General features: G+C 49.2%; 1 protein-coding gene across 2 annotated transcripts in view; it reads right to left on the reverse strand.

Moving 5' to 3' along the window:
- SLC37A1 (solute carrier family 37 member 1) overlaps window positions 1-20832 on the reverse strand; it is an 82724-nt gene that overhangs the window by 26569 nt on the left and 35323 nt on the right. For both annotated transcript variants that reach the window (XM_025380821.1, XM_025380820.1), the window contains 7 exons: window positions 20219-20351; window positions 19487-19565; window positions 15419-15554; window positions 12700-12776; window positions 11613-11779; window positions 8114-8151; window positions 477-557 (listed from right to left, as the gene is read on the reverse strand). In XM_025380821.1, the coding sequence (XP_025236606.1) occupies window positions 477-557; window positions 8114-8151; window positions 11613-11779; window positions 12700-12776; window positions 15419-15554; window positions 19487-19565; window positions 20219-20351 (711 nt within the window). The remainder of the gene's footprint in view (window positions 1-476; window positions 558-8113; window positions 8152-11612; window positions 11780-12699; window positions 12777-15418; window positions 15555-19486; window positions 19566-20218; window positions 20352-20832) is intronic.

The raw sequence follows: 20832 nt of genomic DNA on the forward strand, positions 1-20832 counted from the left end.
CATGTGGCCAACCCACCATGTGCCCCTCACCCTGACACCCTCTGTGCTCAGGCACCTGCAGACTCTCCCTCCAGTCTCTCACAGCTCTGTTCCAACACTGTCTGCCTAGGGAAGCCTACCCCAAGGCCAGCTGAAAATAGAGCCTGCTCAGTCTGTCTTCCTTGTACTTGGCACCGCTTGGGGGATGTCTCCGCTTGCTTTCCGTCTGCACCAGCACCACCCCCCACACCTGGAATAGTGCCTGGGACATTGAAAGCTGCGGAGCTGCTGAATGAATGAATTGGTTAAGTGTAAAATCCAAAGAAAGCCAATAAGGGCAAACTCAAATTTTACTGAAGAAATTCAATGAGACCTAATTTTTTTAAGACCTGGATGTTTGTGACACACATCACATAGGCAGAGGGACAGAGAGAGCTGACGAGACTCAAAGGAGTTTTCCTGCAGCTCCGACATTCTAGGAAGTGTGTGTGACTTACCAGAGGCCTGTTCTTTTCGGTCTTCAAGATTTGCTTCTGGAGTCTCAATCTGTTTGTACCATTCTCAGAGCCTTTTGAGTGCTGGGGAAAAAAAAAAAGTTTCATTAGAGCAATACTGATTCAACAGCTAGAAATTAAACCTGGCTTTACTGTAGCAACGATACTTACTATTGTCCCAAAAAAGCTACCAAGAGGACATAAGACAACTGATTTAAACAGAGTAATGGTTAGTCTCAACACTCCAGACTCTCAGATAATAGAATGTGAAAATCAAATCCTCTCTTGAAGAAAGGGCTAAGACAGAGGTGTAACCAAATGTAAAAATATCCATTAACTTTTCTTAATGGCTGTGAAATTGTTTCAACGGTTTTGAAATGAAAAGGCACAGAACCATCTTTCTGTTTAACATGTGAGGAACACCTGCCCTCCCTAGGCCAGCCGATTGCTTCTGCAGGAAGAAAACCCTCCCTACGGGAGGAGAGTGTGGAAGCCCAGAACGCGCTCAACAGCCCCAGAATGCGCACCTGCCGCTAGGGGGTAGGGATGTGGAAGGACTGCGCTGAGAGCGCCAAACCTCAAAATCATTTCCGAATTATCTCCTGTTACCAAGTGAAAAGTGAAGAAATGAAGGCAGTTTCTTGGGCACTAGAATAAACGTACCATTTCCTAATCATTATTTCTTTAGGGCTCTATGTAGAACCCCTTTTGAAGATAATTAATGGTATAAAAATAATTGTTGAAATTCTCTAATGGTAAAATTTCATTTTTTCTTTTTTTTTTTTGAGACGGAGTCTCGCTCTGTCGCCCAGGCTGGAGTGCAGTGGCCAGATCTCAGCTCACTGCAAGCTCCGCTTCCCGGGTTCCCGCCATTCTCCTGCCTCAGCCTCCCGAGTAGCTGGGACCACAGGCGCCGCCACCTCGCCCGGCTAATTTTTTGTGTTTTTAGTAGAGACGGGGTTTCGCCGTGTTAGCCAGGATGGTCTCGATCTCCTGACCTTGTGATCCGCCCGTCTCAGCCTCCCAAAGTGCTGGGATTACAGGCTTGAGCCACCGCGCCCGGCCTAAAATTTCATTTTCTTTAAGAAATAGTCTAAGCAAACTTCCTTTAAAATAAGGAATTAGTCTGTACTTAGAAAGATGTTATTCATTCACTCTAGTATAAATCATAACAACACAGTTTCTCAGGCTTAGAGAGGCCCAGGCGATTTAGGTTTCTGGCACTGGTGCTGGATCCATTTGAGGAGGAAAAAACCACCAGGCTCGCACGCCACCTGTGAGATCTGCAAGTAGAGATCTACGAGGCCTCCAAACGGCGGGAAACACGGGGAAGACAGAGCATGGGTTAAACTTCGTTCAGATGCACAGTTAGATCTCACCCTTTACATTTCGAGGCATTTCCCCTGAAAAGGTTTCTGAAGGTTAAGAAAAACTACTGATTTTATTACCTGAAAATGTAACAAACTATCTTTAAAAATACGTTTGTTTTGTGCTCAGATGGAGCGGAAAGCCTGCCAGGCTAGGGGTGATGATCTGGCCGGTTCATCCTCCGACCGTTCCAGGCAGAAGCAGAGATGGGCTCCTGCTCCCCAGCATTTGGGCCCCCCACAGTATGCAGAGGCCGCCAGCATTACCTGGGCCCTCTTCTTTCTGCTTTTCAGCCGGGAACGTGGGTGCTCAGGCAAAGCCTATCTTACAATTCCTTTTCAGTTTGATGTGGTCAGCTAAGCAGAAATAATGTTAGGAAATGCTAGGAAGTCTCCTGAAAGGGAAGGGGGCCTGTCCCTAATTTCCTTTCCCTCCTTCCTGCTGGCTGGAATACAGATGTAATGGCTAGAGCTCTAGCAGCCACTGACCAATCATTCACTCATTCATTCAGCAAATAATTATTAAGCATCAACTCTGTGCCAGGCACTATTCTAACTGGTTGGAATATATCACCTTTGGCATGAAGCCATGCACAGGGGAAGAACGAAAAGACACGAGGTGTCTGTGTCCCTGACACTGAACACACACACCCCACACCATCCTGGGCTGGCTCGCTCTAGATTTCTTGAATAGAGTAGGGAAATACCTTCCAATCTTGTTTTAGTCACTGCCTGTGGGCTTTTCTATTGCTTGCTGCTGAACGTAACCCCAACTAATATGAAGATATTAATAAAAAGCATTAATTTTGGCACAACTGATACAGGGTTTTGGACCCAATGAGGTCCTAGATTAGGGCACAAAATAGATATTCTAAACCTAAGTAACCTAGAAATCAAATATAAATCAAAAGAACAAGTCCCTATGGCTCTTCAATAGCACAGGGCAGAAGCATAAAGAGACACATTCTTATTAGCACCCTCAGACTCAAGGCAAATGGTAAAGGATTGAATACTCTCTTTCATATTAATTGTGATTCATTTGAAACAAAAACTAATTAGAAAAATCAAATCTGGATCCGATCAAGGTTTCCAGTTTACAGGAGATACAGGGGATAGAGGGAAATGTGAAACACACCCCAGGCACAAGGTCAGCAAAGCCTCAAATGTGGGAAACTTGGCAGAAAAAAATGACCATTTTTTATTTTGACAAAAATGATTCAAAGGAAAATAACACTAAACCAAAAAACCAAACATTGAGGTCTCATAAATTAGAAGAGGTTTAAGAGGTATATTAAATTCACCAATCACAAGAAGTGGACCTTGCCTAGGCCTTGCTTAAACACAGTGCAAAATCATTTATGAGACAATCAGCAGATCCGACCACTGAGTAGTTGTGTGATAACAGAAAGGATTATAGATTTAAAAAATTTATAATAGCATTGTTGAGACAGAATTCACATACTGTACCATTCACTTATTTAATGTTCACAATTCAGTTGTTTTTAATTCAGAGTTTTGCAACCATCACTAAAATCTGAGAACATTTTCATCACCTTCAAAAAACCCCATACCCATTAGCAGTCATCCTCCCTTTCTTTCCACCCTAGTGCCTGACAACCACTCATCTGCTTTCTGTCTCTAGGTTTGCCTATTCTGGACATTTCGTATGAATGAAATCATATAATATGTGACCTTTTGTGACTAGCTTCTTCTGCTTAGCATCATGTTTTTTGATGCTATTGTAAATGAAATGGCCTTAGTTTCATCTTTGGATTGTTGATTGCTAGTTTATAGAAATATAACTGATTTTTGTATACTGGTCTTGTTTCCTGCAACCTTGCTAACTTGTTAATTCACTCTAACCATTTTTTTTGAGGACTCCTTATGATTTTCTGTATAAAAGATCACATCATCTGCAAAGAGAAGTAGTCTTACTTCTTGTCCAATCTGCATGCCATTTATCCTTTTCTCGTCTAACTGTCCTGCTTGCAGTAGGATGGTAAATAGAAGTGGCAAGAGCAGGCCTCCTCGTCTTGCTCCTGATCTCGGGGGAAAGCACCCGCTTCACCATTAAGCTCCGGGGTGTGGGTTTCATTAGATGCCTTTTATCAGGTTCAGGAAGTTGCTTTCTGTTCCTAGTTTGTTGAGTGTTTTCACATGAAAGGGTGTTGGATTTTGTCCAATGTTTTTCCTGCTTATACTGAGATGATCATGCAGCTTTTGTCCTTTATCCATTCATATGGAGTATTACATTAACATTACCTGTTAAACCAACTGTGTATTCCTGGGATAAATCCCACTTGATCATGGTATATAATCCTTTTGTAGGTGGCTGAATTCAGGTTGCTGGTATTGAGTTTTGCATCTACACTCATAAAAGATACTGGTGTACAGTTTTCTTAAGAGGTTTTAGTCTTTTGTTATTATGATAATACCTCATAGAATGAATTAGGAAGTTTCCCCCTACTTTTATTTTTTGAAAAAGTTTGTAAGCAATTAGTATTAACTCTTCTTTCAACGTTTGGCAGAATTTACTAGTAAAGCCATCTGGTCCTGGCCTTTTCTTTGAGTGAAATTTTAAAATTAACAATTCAACTTCTTTACTTGTTTTAGATCTATTCAGATTTCCTCTCTCTCGAGTCAGTTTTGGTAGTTTCTGTCCTTCTATGAATTTTTCTATTTATTCTAAGTTTTCTAATTTGTTGGCATATAGTTCCCTCATAATCTATTTTATTTTGGTAAAGGTGGCAGAAATGCCACCTTTCCTGGTCCTGATTTTGGTTATTTGAGTCTTCCTTTATTATTGGTCAGTCTAGGTGCAGAATGATCAATTTTGTTGATCTTTCCAAAGAACCAACTTTTGGTTTCATTGATTTTTTTCCTACCATTTTTCTATTCTTTGCCATTGGTTTTTAAGTGTGATAATGGTATATCACATTTTGTTTCACATAAAAGGGTCCTTATATTTTGGAAACATACAGAAGTAGTCAGAGACAAAATATTAAGATGATTGCTATTTGCTTGCAAAATACATCAGCAGGAGGTGGGAAGGGGCAGTATTAGAAGGAGCGTTTGAATCAGATTGGCCAACTGTTGGAAACCTGGGTGATGGGGTACAGAGGGGTTCATTATACTGTTATTTTTACCTTTTTATATGTTTAAAGTCTCTGTAACAAAAACTTTGAAATATTGGAAAAAATTAAACTTTATCCTAAAAATAACACTTCCACATGGGAACTTCCCAGAACAAGTCAGCATATCTGAAATCTCTTACAAATGCATTTTGCGCCCATTTGTGATAAAGGGAAGATACTACAGAAGGACAGCAGCTATTGGGACATTGGCCAAACTGCCCTCAGCTCCCTCAGGAAGGCCTGTGACAAGGGTCTTGTCAGTGTCCTGCACAGAGCAGGTAACATTCCTGCAGGAAAAAGAACTTTGGGGCTGTTGGCAGAAGCTGATGAAATATCCCCAGATATCAGTCATCTCTCCCTCTGCGACCAGCCAACACGGAGAGGAAAGGGGACGAGAAGCTGTTTCTCTGGACCACCTGCCCCATGGCACGTCGGGGACACCTGGGCACCATGGGATCTCAGTGAACTGCTTGGAGAGGATTTGAACAAAAAGAATGAAACACAGGCTTCAGCCCCAAACTCACACACACAAAAGGGCAGAAGCAAAGCCCCTCGCTTAGATCTCAGTGAACTGCTTGGAGAGGATTTGAATGCGGAGAATGAAACACAGGCTTCAGCCCCAAACTTGTACGTACAAGGAGCAGAAGCAAGGCCTCTCGCTTAGATGCGTTCTCATATTCCTAAAAGCTGTGTGTGAGGAAGACCCGCCCTCCCCCAAACTCCCTGCACGCCTGCTTCCTATCCTCAGGCCTGGCTGCCCCTGGGTGGGAAAAGCTCTTCTTAGAGGGCAGAAGATGTTCCAGGGCGGAAGGTGTGCGCCGAAGTTCTCCCCAGTCTCGAGTCGGGTGATCCAGGCAGCTTTAAGCTACTTCACAGCACAACTGTACAAGCTTGGAAATTGAAATTCATGCTCGTGGCAGGAACACGGCTTTTAAAAACATTTTAAAATATCAAGTATAGTTTTAAAAACATCTTATGGTGTTTGACCTTCCTGAAGGCACTGGTTTGCAACTTTCATTTTGTTTCTTTGTTTTTGTCATCAAGTATCAGAACCCTTCTTTCCGTATGGATCATACCCAGGAGCCCGATGTATTAAAAGACAGAAAGAGGACTCTGGCTCCCTCTCCTGCACGAGGCCCGGTGGTGCTCCGGGCGCTGGGACCCAGAGATGATCCAGGCCGGAGGGGCTCACACCTTTCTGTGAGGGTGACAGAGATCGACCAGATGAACTGGTGAGGATTTCACATGGGGTGACATGGAGCCACTGGACTGTGTTATGCAGGGGCTGATGTGCTCTGACGTCTGTTTCAAGACAGTCTCTGCAAGTGAGGTGTGAAGAAGAGATTCTGGGGAGCAAAGTGCATCGTTCTAGGAAGCTGATGAGCAGTGGCTCGGAGGAGAGCTGACGGTGGAGACGGGGACCAGGGTGTGATGAGCAGTGGCTCAGGGGAGAGCTGATGGTGGACACGGGGATGAGGGTGTGATGAGCAGTGGCTCGGGGGAGAGCTGACGGTGGTGATGGGGACCAGGGTGTGATGAGCAGTGGCTCGGGGGAGAGCTGACGGTGGAGATAGGGGCCCGGGTGTGATGGGCAGTGGCTTGGGGGAGAGCTGACGGTGGAGACGGGGACGAGGGTGTGATGAGCAGTGGCTCGGGGGAGAGCTGATGGTGGTGATGGGGACCAGGGTGTGATGAGCAGTGGCTCGGGGGAGAGCTGATGGTGGTGATGGGGACCAGGGTGGTAGAGGTGGAGGAGGTGAGTGTGTTTCCATTCCACACCCCCTCACAGAGCAGAACTGAAAGAACATGGCCAAGGATGGGGTGCGGGGCTGAAGGGGCATTGGGCTGGCTTCTCGGGTCTGGCCTGTCCACAGGGTGGACAGCAGCTTCCTGACTGAGACGGGGGATGCTGGGGGATCGGTGTGTTCAGGGGTAAAATCAAGAGATCTCTGGTCGTGTTGTCTGAAGGACACCCAGACATCTCCGTGGGAAGGTTGAGTGGCGGTGAAATCTCAGATTGTGGAGTTCAGGGGAGGGGTCACTCTGGGGACAGCATGGGGACTCGACATCAACGCACCTGGGGGCACTAAAAAGCCTGGGCGCACTCTCCTGCAGTGAGTGGGCAGACAAGGAGAGAGGAGGCCATGAAGCAGCCTGGGGGCACCCCCACATCTGGGGTCTGACACTCGGCACAGATGTGACTACCATGTTAGCCCTGGGAGGGGAGCCTTTCCCAGAGGGAGGGAAGCATCAGGTCAGATGCAGGTGACAGGTCCAGCAGGGTGAGGCCGGAGAGCTGACCTCCCCATGTGGCCAGGTGATGTTGCTGGGACCTGGATGGGCTGTTACCATGGGGTGGCGGTGGCCTGCAGAGAGGAGGGGTGTCATGCCAGTGGAGATGGGGAGTGGGGCAGCTGGGAGCAGGCATGAGAGCCAGAGGGGCTTCCTTCCAAGACAGCCATCAGTACTACATGAGTGTGCCGGGAATGATATTTGGGGCAGGGGGTGTGTCTGCAGGAGACAAGCCCTGGGCCATGAGAGGGAGGGGACTGGTACCATGGGAGGGCTGGCCTTAGCCAGGTGGGAAAGTGGCCAGTGGTGACTGGCCGTGGGCAGAGGCAGCTAGGGCAGGGCTCGTCCACGGCAGCTGACACGATTAGCAATCTTGCCTGCAGGGCCTACGCTGGCTGAGCTGGGCAAGGGTATAGAAGGGAAGGAATGGCGTGCTGGGCAGACCTCTCAGCCACCTGAGATGTGTAGCCACCAACTTAAGTGATGGCAGCCAGCTGACACATGCATTTTTCCTCAGTCACGCTGAGGCCCCCGGGGAAACCAGGAGGTCTCCGCCCCTCAGGAGGCCTGGCCAGGACCCAGCCTTTGGTTTCCCTTAGCATGAAGCCCTCCATCTGGACGGCATCGAACCTCTTGTCTGGGTTTTGTTGATAAGGTTATTATCAGCAAAGCCCAGAACACAGTATTCTCTATTCCTAGAACTGCCAATATTTTGAGGGTGGGACTTCTGTCTACCCTGTGTGTTTCTGTCTGACACCACAAAGGCAGGAGCAGGCTGGGGAAGTGGTCAGAACACTTGGCGAACTGCACACTGTTCTAGAAGAGGACAAGAAAATAGGGTCCTTACCGTCAGCAGGGTGGAGGAGCATCTGACGTCCTTCGGATCTGAAAGAGTAAACATGAGTCCAGGCTGAGCAGGTCCACCACCATGGCAATGCCAAGTAAGCTACGGGACCCCAGGGCAGGGCAACACGGGAGCACCGGTGGTGAAACTGGACCGTATGTGGGATTCACGTTAAATGAGTGGATTTGAGCTGCTCGTGCCACAAAAACAAGAGCGGACAGCTGTGAGTTGCGATGGCTATGTTAACTTGCTTCGCTTTACTAGTAACCTTTTTACTATCTCTATGTATCTGTAACACCATGTTATATACCTTAAATATACACAATAAAATTTAATAAAACACAAGATGCCATCTGATACCTTTACTAAATTGGCATTCATTTCAGAAAAGAGCCATTGCCATAGCATGGCGGGTGAGGGCAAGGGCACAGCTTGGCTGGCCCACCAGCGACCCCACACATGCCCTGCCTGTCCCCAGTCACCCGGCCTGGCAGCCCACTTGTGTGCAAGGTGGGTACGGCAGATCACCGCCAGCCAATGCCAACACTGTGAACATGAACACTACTTTAAATATGGAAAATACTTCCCAGCGTGGCCAATAATCACAAGCAGAGCATGCAGACGCCGTGTGGACAAGCCCATGATTCACATTCAGAGGACAAGCCCCAGAAGGAAAGCAAAGCCAGGAAAAGCATAGCAGGAGAGCGAGGCTGGAAGAATGTCTGTAATGAGGTACTTCATGTTATGAAATTCATTAGAAATAAAAATGAGTGGAGATAAAACATCTATCTTGATACGGAACAAACATCTTTATGTCAACACCAGGAAGGGAGGAAACTTGAAAAGGAACAGAACCAGAAGTGAGGCTTCAGCTTGTCCTTCACAGACGCCAGCGACCTGCCCTGAGCAAGGTGGGAACCCAGAGTCAGACCCCAGGGCTCTAGGTGCCACGGGAAACCAGCCCTACTGCTTCTCGCTCCATCTCTGCAGCCCCCCTGACTACCCAGCACCTTTATCACCTTGGATGAAACTGGTTACTGGCTTGCAACCCGAACTGAGCTCCAGGGCTGCAGGCTTCCCACGGCCAAGTCCATTCCCACACAACACAGGGGGACGTCATGGAGAGGCATGCAGCCGCCGAGCACACTCCTGCTGGCCTTGAGGCCCCGCCCATGCCATAGGGCCAGGTGGGTCTGCACCCAGAGGTCCGCGGCTGGCTGCGGGGTATGCTGCCCTCCTGTCCTGGGCACAGCCCACAGGGCGAGGCCACTGACCAAGGACACGTGGTCGGCATGCTGGGCAGTCCCAATGGTCCACCTGTGATGTGTGGTCACCAATTTAAAGGACATCAGCCAACTCACCCCATTTGTATCCACTCACAGTGTGATGCCCCCAGGGGCAAGCCAGGGGGTCCCCCTGATATGGCTCTTCCAGGACTTTCACCTTGAGAGACTTGAGCACACATGTCCCTTGGCTGGGACACATCTGAGAACAGCTTCATAAAGGAGACTTAGAGAGGCCTGAGAAGGGAGCAGGGGATGCCCTGTCCTTTGGGGCTCACCCTGGGCAGGAGACAGGAGTGAAGGCGTAGCAGAGAAAGCCATATCCTCTGTTGATCGCAAGAATGGCGCGTCTGATGCCTTTAGTACCTACCCAGGGTCGGTGATTCGGGACCAGGAGGGGCAGAAACAAACCAAGGGGTGCTTGATGTTTTCTCCCTATCTGCAAAGAGCTCCCGTTCTCAGACTCAGCATCCAGCCACTGTTGTCACAGCTGGGTCTCATCATTCAGACACAGTGTACCTCCCAGGCACGAGGGGAAAGAGTGTCAGACAGATTCCCTGGGCACGAGGTTCTGGTAGCTTGGTTTTGTTTGGCTAGAGATGAAGCATGCAGCCCTCCTGTAGGTGAGCGGGCCTGTGGCCAGAGAGGACCCAGCGACAGGGGGCATCTGGCTCATTGCTATCTGCCCAAGTTGGATCAGGGAGGCTTATTCACAAGAGCCGAGCTCGCTCTGCTTACAGAGACAAGCATCAACACAGCGCCCTGAATGCCTGGAGCGGGCACTGAGGTCCCGGCCATTGAGCAAGCTCCTTTCCCTTCCACACGTCCTCTCCTCCCCAGAGCCAGCCCCTTTCCAGTTGAGGAAGAGAATAGAAGGCTCCGTGGACTCTACCCTCAGGCAGGAGACAGCCAGGGGCCCCTGTGCGCTAACAGAGAGGCACATTATTCTCCGGGTGGCTGGTGTCTCAAACACCTGGACAGCAGGGGCACAGAACTCCAGGTTCTAGGAATCAGAGCGGAAAACCAGTGGCGGAAACGGCCTTTCTCAGAACTGCAGTGACACACCAGCCAGAGCTGAAAGCCACAAGTTGGCCCACTTGTGAGGGAGCCAGAGCCCCACCCATCCCACAAGGTCCCTGCTCAGGCTGTCCAGGGTGTGGCCAAAGGCTTACTCAGCCTCTGCAGAAGGGGGGAAAGGGGAGCTGAGTGCAGACCGGGGCCCCCACTTTCTGCTCACAGCAATGGGTGTGTGTCTGAACATTCCTCATCTGAATGTTTATTTCCATTTTCACCAACAGAGAAGCATGAGGTGAGAGTCTCCGAACTCGCAGAGCGGCCGGATGATGGTTATCTTAAAAATTAAAAGGTTAGCTTTTGCAAGACACAAAAAGTGAGCAACTAAATGGAATATGGATTAACTTCTGCATGCAGAGTTGAAGTGATACGCAATGCCCAGCATGGCTGCAGGGAGCTGGCTCTGAGTGTCCCTACCGGGCAGGCAGCAGGAGGGAGCTGTCTCCTGCCGTATGGTTTCACAGTGCTTTAAACTCAATCGAAGAACTAAGGGTTGAGTACAGCTTATCAGAGTGGCTGGCAGGAGTCGAGCCCCTGTCATGGGACCGCTGGGGCCACCCGGGGGTCTCTATTCTTGCTGTAACTGTCCCGAGTCTTCTCAGCACCAGAGCCTGGCGGATCTCTACTTCAAAAATGAATTTCAAATTCAGTTAAATCAAAAGTTTGCTACTGAATCTGAAATGGAATAAGGGATTTGATTTTCCAAGAGATACCTTTTACCCAGTTAAGATATTAAGTAAGTCTTTTATAACACTGTCCAAGATATATCTTATCAGAAGGCAAAGAGCTGACCGGGTCCAATTCAGGTTTCGGTGGCAAGATGGGCGTGAGAGGGAACAGCCTGTGGGGAAATGGAAGACTCCCAGGCACGAACGCCTGATGCTGAGGCAAGGGAGGGCAGGAGGACGGGAGGAAGGAATGTAGACATGGGTCACTCCAGAAATCGGGGGAGAGTAGAAAATCCAGCAAGACCAGGAGAGAACCGGCTCCCCAAGGAAGTCTCCCTGACAAGAAGAGCGCTGAGGCAGCCACAGGCAAACAGGGCGCTAGGCCACGCAGCTCTCACACTCGTCCCTGAGGCCCACCCGAGCAGGGAAACCCGAGGCCTCCCTTGGTGGGTGGTCTCCAAGGCCACGTGCACTTACGTTCAATGAGGAAGAGAAAGCACACTATCCCCATGGCTGCCACGATGGCCCCGGGCACAACGAAGGACAGGCCCCAGCACGTGGACACCCAGTAGCCAGCGATCAACGACCCCAAGATGTTGCCTACGGAGGTGTGGGAGTTCCAGACCCCCATAATCAAACCTCTCCTGCAACACAACAAAACAGAAGACAGAAGATGGAGCTGAGAAGCTGAAATGAGTCCAGCAGTGCAGGGCGCAGCAGTGCCTGTAAAGCAGGCAGTCAGTGCGGAATCAATGAGGACCGTGCAGACTCTGCTTCCGTGGCATGCAGGACTCGCGATGCTCACGAGAGCTGATCTGTTTATGTGGCCTCAGGCTGTGCCATCACCCATTCCACCTCTTGCTCTGAACGCTTTGTGTACTCAAGAAGAAAGAGGCCTTTCCCTGAAAGTCTTGGAAGGCCTGAAATTAAAATTTGTGCCTCTACAATCAATTAATACATAGTCACTTGATGAACTGTCATTTGAACAAAACTCATGGAGGCACACACCAGGTGAACGAGGCACAGTACCTAAGACTTAAGACCTGATGACGCCGGTGTTCCCGTTTTAGCTTCTGCATCTTGTTTGGTATCTTCCACCACAAATAAGCCTTTGGCCTGGCTGAGCTGAATTTTACACAGCCATTTACAAATAAATCTGGACTCGCCAGAGGCTGGGTCCCAGCTCTGCTACTTTGGTGCTGTGTGCTGGGTGACGCGGGTTGGGAATTCCCAAACTCCCATGTTAACATGTAGCTTCGGCTTCAAAAGGCCTGGGGCAGGGTCCTGGACTCTGCATCTCCCACAACACCCGGGAGGCCAGATGCAGCTGTCAGAGGGGCCGTCGAGTGACACAGACTCCACCGGGCCTACAGTGGGAGGGAGGAGCTCCCGTCTCGTGGGATACAGGCCATCTGAATTTCAGCAATTCAAGCCCCAGAGGTTTCAGCCATCTTATTTTAAAGAGGATACTAAAGTGTTTTTGCTGTAATCAGTCTACAAAAAAACTCAAAGTAAAATGGTCTAGTTTTCATCTGCTATTGGAAACAGGGCTGCTTTTCCTCACCTTCCTTTTCCAAACCAGTTGCCGAGGCAGGTGACGACGCTGGGCCAGCCGGTGGTCTGCACCAGCCCGTTGATGACCTGCGGGAGAAGCCAAAGGAGAGACTGACCCATGGGAAGCAGGCCTGGGAGAGCGCCGCAGGGAGGCACACAGGGCTTGCCCCGCTCACACAAAGAAGGGGGTATGACAGCCAGAGATGGACTGTCAATTGTATATTTATATACAGTTTAAACTACGTATGTATTTTTAAACCATGTACACAGGTATCCATATATTTTTCAAAATAAAAGTAATGCATGTCTGTTGTGGAAATTTTAGAATAAGTAGAGAAAAGCAAGGAAAGAAAACCCAGGCAGAACCCCACCACCGGGAGATCACACCTCATAACAGTGTGGGGCCAAGTTTTACAGTCTCTTTTGAATCTAAAAACTTCATAGAAAGAGGCTAGGTGCAGTGGCTCATGCCTGTAATCCTAGCACTTTGGGAGGTCGAGGCGAGAGGATCTCTTGAGTTCAGGAATTTGAGACCGGCCTGGGCAATATAGAGACCCCCTTGTCTACAAAAAATTAAAAATTAGCCAGGTGTGGTGGTGCACATCTGTGGTCCAAACTACTCAAGAAGCTGAGGTGGGAGGATTGCTTGAGCCTGGGACCACTGCACTCCAGCCTGGGCAACACAGTAAGGCCCCATCTCAAAAAATAAATAAATGCAAACTTTTTAAAGAGAGAAAAGCTTTCTTCTCTTTATAGAACTGTTCATAGAATTGTACGATAAACATGGCTTGTGAATTGCATGTTTTCCCTCACCAGGCCATGGAGAAGGTACTGTTGTTCATCATTCTCTGGAATGAACACAGCCTTGACTTCACGCCTGGACAAAGTACCTCCTTCTAAAGAATCCCTGACTTGAGTTTCACGAAGGGACTTGGGGAATGTATTGCTGAGGACGCTCTAGCATCCTGAGACTCGGGGGTGGCTCTACAAGACTGCAGGAAACCAGGGCCAGCCTGGCACCGCCAACCACCTCACTGCAGTAAGCCAGCTCTCTAGAGCAGGGTCCCCAACCCCGGGCACAGACTAGTCCTGATCCGTGGCCTGTTAGGAGCCAGGCCACACTGCAGGAGGTGAGTGGTGGGAGAGCGAGCATTGCCACCTGAGCTCCACCTCCCATCAGATCAGTGGGGGCCATTAGATTCTTATAGGAGCGTGACCCTGTTGTGAACTGCACATGCCAGGGATCTAGGTTATGTGCTCCTTATGAGAATCGAATGCCTGATGACCTGAGAGGGAACAGTTTCATCCCCAAACCATCCTCCTCTCCCCAACCTTGGTCCCGGGTGGAAAGATTGTCTTAAACAAAACTGGTCCCTGATGCCAAAAAGGTTGGGAACTATTGCTCTAGAAGACGCCTGGGAGCCGCTGGTCTACCTGTTGCTGCCTCTGGGCTGACCTGGCTGGGCCTTCACTCCACATGCTGGGACTCTGGAAAATTGTTTTCTCCTCCCTTCTAATTTTCTATATTACTACAGAAGTGTGAACTGCTTTTGTAATTAAAATAGCCAAACTTTTCAAGTGTTATGGCAAAATCTTCAAAGCAAAATTAAATAGTTTGCCTTGATGGTTTTAAGCATTCCCCTGAGCTATCTGGGAGCCCTGGAAGCATCACAAAGCCTGAGATGAGCATCGTTATTTCCCACTGTTTTCCTCGGCTGCTGAATACTGATCCACAGCACTGCTGGGAAGGGCAGAAGCCAGGAGACTCCGGAAGGGCTCCAGCTCCAAGGGCAAGCCAGTATGGGCTGCCCTCAGGCCTCCTCCCCTTCTAGCACCTTCGTGATCTCTCCTGTTCTCTCCACTGACTGCCTCATACCCCCTCCTGCTGCCTGACTCCAAAGTCGGCCCTTCCTTCCACCCTTGCATCCCTCTGTAGAGTCCTCAGGTCTCCCCCCTTTTTCTCTCACTGCGACCCGACCAGCTGCAGGTTTTCCTTTGTAGGCTGGGACCCAAGTTGGCCCCTGAACACTCCTAGGCACTGACAAAGGTGTTTCAGTTGCTGACCCAAAACATGGAAAGAAAGTAGCCCTGGCCCTGGGCCAAATTCCTTAAACCCTCATACAAACTCCATACACCAATCCCTCGCTGCAGACAGACCTGCGTGGAACGCCCTGTCCCGCTGCGTGTCAAGACTATATACTACAGCCCTCGGTACGTAAGTTCCCCTAATACACGCTTTAAACTGATCACCCAGCAGTTAGTGCTGTGTTCTTTGGAATCCCAACCAGCCCCGTCTTGGGATGGTTTGGGGCACTCCCTGGTGGGAACTCCCTGCCACCGCTGTTAGGCTGACTCCAGCTAGGGCTTCAGCTGGAGGACACACCCTCCAACCCCAGTGGTCAAATCTTTAGCAAGATGAAACATCTCAAACTTATCCACATGAAGACAGGGTGACTCCTGAGGGCTCTGCACATCAGTCTCCCTGCCACGGCACCGACAGGCGCGTTCTTTATGAGGCAACTCCTGAAACTAAGAAACACCTCCGGGCTGCCTGAATTTCCGAGCAGAAGAGAAAGGAAGGACTTATTATGTCAGCTGACCCTGACTTCGGACAGGATGTACTTCTGCCCCTTCCCAACATCTTGACAGAGGTGACATGTGACATAAACACCCCACCCTATTCACCAAGGAAACCCCATATGTGGTGAGCCATGGACCCAAACCCTTACCTGAGTTACCACGTAGAATCCGAAACTGTGGATGTTGTAGAAATACCCTAAGCCGAACAGGGCGGTGAAGGCTCCACTGGCGAGCATCCCAAAAGTTAGGTAATACCTAATCGGCAGGCGTTCCCCAATTATGCCACTGAGGCGGAGAGAAGGAAAGACAAATAGGAATAACAAACACACCCGAATGTTAACAACCCGGCGGCTGTTTCGTGCCCGATGCTTTCATGCTGTTCTCTGAGCTTGGGGAACTCTCAAGCCTTACAATTTCCAGGAAGACTTCTTACACCTATTTCCCTATGGAGTGTTTACTCACCAGAAACCAGAGACTGGCAACATCTTAGAAGATTTTATTTCTAGTCAATGTCACTATCTGTCAAATAATAAAATTCAAATGCTATGACTTATTTATGATAGTTGCCAATGAAAGGAAACAGGAACTTGTCTTGCTAGTTAATCCTGCTTTCACATAAACCATATCCAGTAAATGTATACAATGTCTTAAAATTCCAACTGTTGAACTACACCAAATGTCATGAAAAGAGATCACTTATGACCCAGAGCAAGTCACTCGGCCCCACGAGCTGTAATGAAGTCACCTGTGTTAATATACCTGGCTGGCTGGGCTCAGTGGGGAAGTGGCTTGCAGCTGTTTGCCACTACCACCTCCTGCCACACCACTTTGACCTGATTTAAAGGCAGATTTGTTCCATGGTAAGGTCTGAAATGCTGGGGTGGCATCTCTCTCATCCTTCTGAACAGCAATGCAACTCACTAATCAGCTACCCTTTTTGGTGTCTTATCTTCTAGAGCTGTCTGGAGACTTGGTGGCATAAAGGATGCTTAGCCTCACTAAAACAGCCTCGACGGGGGTGGTAAAGCACGTCTCCAGCTTCACAGCAGGGCACAGACTTAACAGTCTTTAGCTGCCATCACAGCACACTACCTAATGTTATCCAAAACATCCCTCACTGTTTTACGGGAAATGTCACTATGGACCAACTTAACATTGTGACTGATTAAGTAAATAGAAAAGCTGTAGAGTGTCATGGATGGACGTGAGCCCTTCGCAAGCATCAGAGACTCTATGGGTCTTGCTTTCTTCTGTAGGGTCACTCTAGGAGTCAGATAAGCAGGAAACCTAACACACAGTGACACCTGCCTGCCGTGAACCCCACTGCCGGAGTCAGCTCCAATGTTCTCAGCTTTCATCTCAAGAACCCACACCAGGGAGCTTTTCCTTCTGAATCCACCAAGTAAAAAAGATCTACCTCGGATCCAGGAAATGACCTTTTAAACACTAAAGCAGAAGAAAGTCACTTAAAATTATGACAACATCCAGGTAAAAATTTCAGCTAAAACCTCACCACACACAGACTCAAGAGCATTCCAGAGCTAGAGAGTTACCGACTTCAACCTGCCCACCCCAGAGACCAGGAGCTAGGTCCCTGAGAGGCTGGCTGACCTGCCCAGGTCACAGCACAGCTGGCAGAACCAGATGGGCTCCTGAGAGCTGGTGCTGCTGGCTAGGCTTAGAAGTGTTCTCTAATCTTGCTGTATGATTTGGGCCCACTTTGATCTCTACTGAAAACTTTTAAAGAAAAGGTCTAACTGAACAAACACCATTTCACATTATATGGGACTCATACAGGGATTCAAGTCCACGCTGCACCTGCTTGAACCCTCCAGGCAGTACCTGGGCTGAATGACTGTACCCTCTCATATCTGATTTCATCTGGCGCAGCGAGCAACCACCCATTGCTGAGACCTCAGGTAGGGACTCACACAAAAAGGCCCTTCAATGCAGCAGCGTGTGCCCTTGTTTCAGTCATGAGTTCACTGTGTAGATGTCACATTAGACTAAATTTTGTTTTAATAACCTTACTGACAAGGTGCATAAGAATTATCTTTACCGATAAATAAGCAACAAGAAACCAGTTTATTTATGTAAAGCAGGCTTTCTGAACCTCAGCACTATTGATATTTTGGCTCTGGTAATTCTGTGGCATTAGGGGCTGTCCTGCATGTTGTAGGATGTTTAGCAACACCCTGGTTTCTAGCCACTAGATGCCAGCAACATCCCTTCCCTGGCTGTGACACCCACAAACGTCGTTAGACATTACTAAATGTCCCCTAGGAGACAAAACTGCCCCCAGTTGAGAACCAGATTTAAATACAGTTTTCTAGTAACTGAGAAAAACATACTCCCACTTTGGGTCTTTTTATACCACAGATTATTTGTGTTCAGTAAGACTGCAGTCTGGGGAATATAAACATTTGACCTCAAAATGGAGAAGGTCTGGCAGCCTGGCTGAGACCCAGGCCCGAAGGAAGCCCAAGGTACACACCACTCTCTCCAGCTAGGCTCATGTTCGGCTGCGCATCACACACTCTGAGCTTCCAAATCTTTATTATTCATTTGCTCACTCAGACAAGTTCTGCAGCAGGAGGCAAATGCACACGTTCAATAAAGGGAGAGCTATGCGCTCTCCTCCGACAGCAGACACTGCCTCCCTGGGCACCACCCACCCACCAGGGCTCTGAGCAGGGGAGGGGCCAGGTCTTGATGATCCCACACTGAGCGGGTCTCAGGGAAGCAGCTAAACATTTATGGGGATCCCTGGGGTTCTCCAGGATGTAAAGACCTCTGTCTCTGAACAAAAGCCTCTTGGGACTACATGCCTCCATCCCTGGCTGTGGTTTCGCTATGGCTGGTCTCCATCAAAACTTGTGTTGAGGCTTGGCTCCCAGTATAACTGCGTTGAGAGGTGCAGGGAGCTTTGAAGGGCATTTGGGTCATGAGGGATCCGCCTTGACGAAGGAATGAATGTGCAGGAGTAAGTGGCTGCGCTCTCAGGACTGATGAGCTATTGTGAGAGGTGAGAGCGGGCTGCTATGAAGCAAGGTCACCCCTGTGCTGTGTGTTTTGTATGCCCTGCTCACTGCTAACCCATCTCATGGGGCCTCTGCCAGGCGACGCCCTCCATTACATTACAGTGTGGCGCGAGGCTCTTGCCAGATGCAGCTTCCCAATCCTGAACTTCCCAGTTAGCTAAATACACCTTTTCTCATTATAAATTACTCAATCTCAGATATTGTGCTACTAGCAACAGAAAATGGGCTAGAACATCCCTATACTGCCTTAAAAAAAAAACCTGGCTGGACTGCCACAATAGCAGTTTTCAATCAGTCAGTCACATGTTCTATGACCCATATAACATTTGCCACCTGCCTTGGTCAGTTCAAAGTGGGATGAAGAATGGGCTGGGCTGGCAGCACAGGCCAGGCACCATTCTGAGCTTCTACATACATTAACTCAATTTTTGCCACAATCCTGTGACATAAGAACTATTATTTCTCCCATGTTGCAAAGGGGAAACTGAGGCCCAAAGAGGTATAGTAACTTGCCCAAGACCACATCCTAGCAGGTGGTAGAGCCGGGATTCAGATCCCAGCGGGTCTCTCTCTGGAGCTCCCCGCCCGCCACGCAGGGCTGCCTCTGCTGCGCTCAGTTCTGGGGCCAAGCTGGGCATCCAGGTAGAGCTGTTCCACACATCCTGTGTCAACTGCTCCGATCATCAGGTGAAATTCGTTATTTGGGGCATGTAAACAGATGGCAGCCCCTGAACCACAGGAGAGGTCGGGCTCTGCTAAACAGGAAGCTAGTCCCCTTGTTCCTGAATGACCACGTCCCAGGATCGGCAGGATTCATGGTAGGTCCTAAACCCCAGGGCCAGGAAAGCTGAGGGCAGCCTGTGTCAGTTGGCACAGTGCCTGGGACACGGAAATCCTCGGCCTTGAGGTCCCGTGTTGTGGGCACAGCACAAGCGCTTGCTCTCTCCTAAGCTTGGCCTCATCTTTGGGAAGGGAACAGCAGGGAAGCCACTGGCAAGCGGGGGCCTCACTCCCGCGCGCCTGTGCACTTCAGCATAGCGGACGCCTTCTCTGCACGGAGGGGCCAGATAACCAGGAAGGGTCTGGAAAACCAAAGAGCTATGAGCTATCGTGAGAGGTGAGAGCAGGCTGCTACAAAGCAAGGCCACCCCTGTACTATGTCTGCTTTGTACGTACCTGAGGTACATCCCCACGGCATAGGCACACAGGAAGGAGTAGTCCAGGGCCCCAAGCAGCTGCTGATAGTTGTTCTTATCTACACGAATTTGAAAATCAACAGGAAAAGCTCAGTATTGTTTAGTGTATGTTCTAGAGCACGGCTATAAAACACAAAGCATCTGTTCTCTAAATCTGGGTGTACTTAGTGAAACGCGTGGTTTCCACACAGAAAACAAGGCGGTGCATTTTCTGTTCAGTTTCTCGCAAAGGAAAATGAAGTCACCGCAGTTTCAAATAATCACTAAATATAATGCAGGCATCATTCAGATGGGATAAAATCCCCATTGTGCATGGTGGCTGCACATTTGATTGATGCCTTCTGTTTTACGTGTCCACTGGCTTTTCTGCAGCACGCCTGCCTAGGCCAGCACCCACACCAGCCCCTCGTGTCTCTCTCTTCTTCCCGCCCACGGAACTATGCCCTGCAAGTCTGAAATACAAAATGCAAATGATCTGCAGCACATCTCCCTATTAAGAGAACCTTCTTTCAGGAGGAACAGCTCCGCACACAGGTGCTACGGACACAGTGGCGGTGAAGTCACGTGCTCTTGGGTAGGAAAGAGGGCTGACATGGAAATGCAGTTTCATCTGGGAACGGCATTACTGTTGCTAAAGTTATTAACAGCGAGGCTGGAAGAACCTTGGAAGGACAGCCGCTTCAGCTCCTGGACGGACCGATGATCGACTTACCAAATGGTGCCCAGCCACAGTCGGTCTCATTGTCAGGGAGCTGGCGGGGGGCAATGGACCCAGACTTGCCGCTCTGGCTGCTGAATCTGCCGTCAGCTTCATCCCAAGCAGTGCAATACTTGTGGAGCTCACCCTGGGATGTGATGGGAGGGCAGAAGCAAGGAGAGGAAGTGCCTTCAGTGAGGCTCAGCACGGGGCACAGAGAGGAACAGTCACCCCTCCTCTCCCAGCAGCCTGCCCAGGACACCTGCACCCTGCATTCTAACGGAAACACAAGGCGCCACTGGCAGTGTGTCTGCAGGACCCACAAGAATGCCTGCTGGTGACGTTTCAGCAGGACTCTCCAGCAACCGCACTCCTGAGCGCACAACGAACATAAGCCATCTTCATATGCCACTGGAAGACAAGCCTCAGGAGCAGTTTTAGTCCTAAAGCTCCAAGCTGAAAGCCGACTGCCTGTCATCCTTGACCACCTGTCCACAAGGCAGAAGGGGTATATTTTCCTAGATTCACACAACTGAATGCTACACACCAACGAAAAAGAACAAGTCACAGGTCCAAGCAACAATGAGGATGAACCTCACAAACATAACATGAAGCAGAAGCCAGACACG

This window comes from Theropithecus gelada, chromosome 3, assembly GCF_003255815.1.
Source record: "Theropithecus gelada isolate Dixy chromosome 3, Tgel_1.0, whole genome shotgun sequence".
NCBI lineage: Eukaryota > Metazoa > Chordata > Mammalia > Primates > Cercopithecidae > Theropithecus > Theropithecus gelada.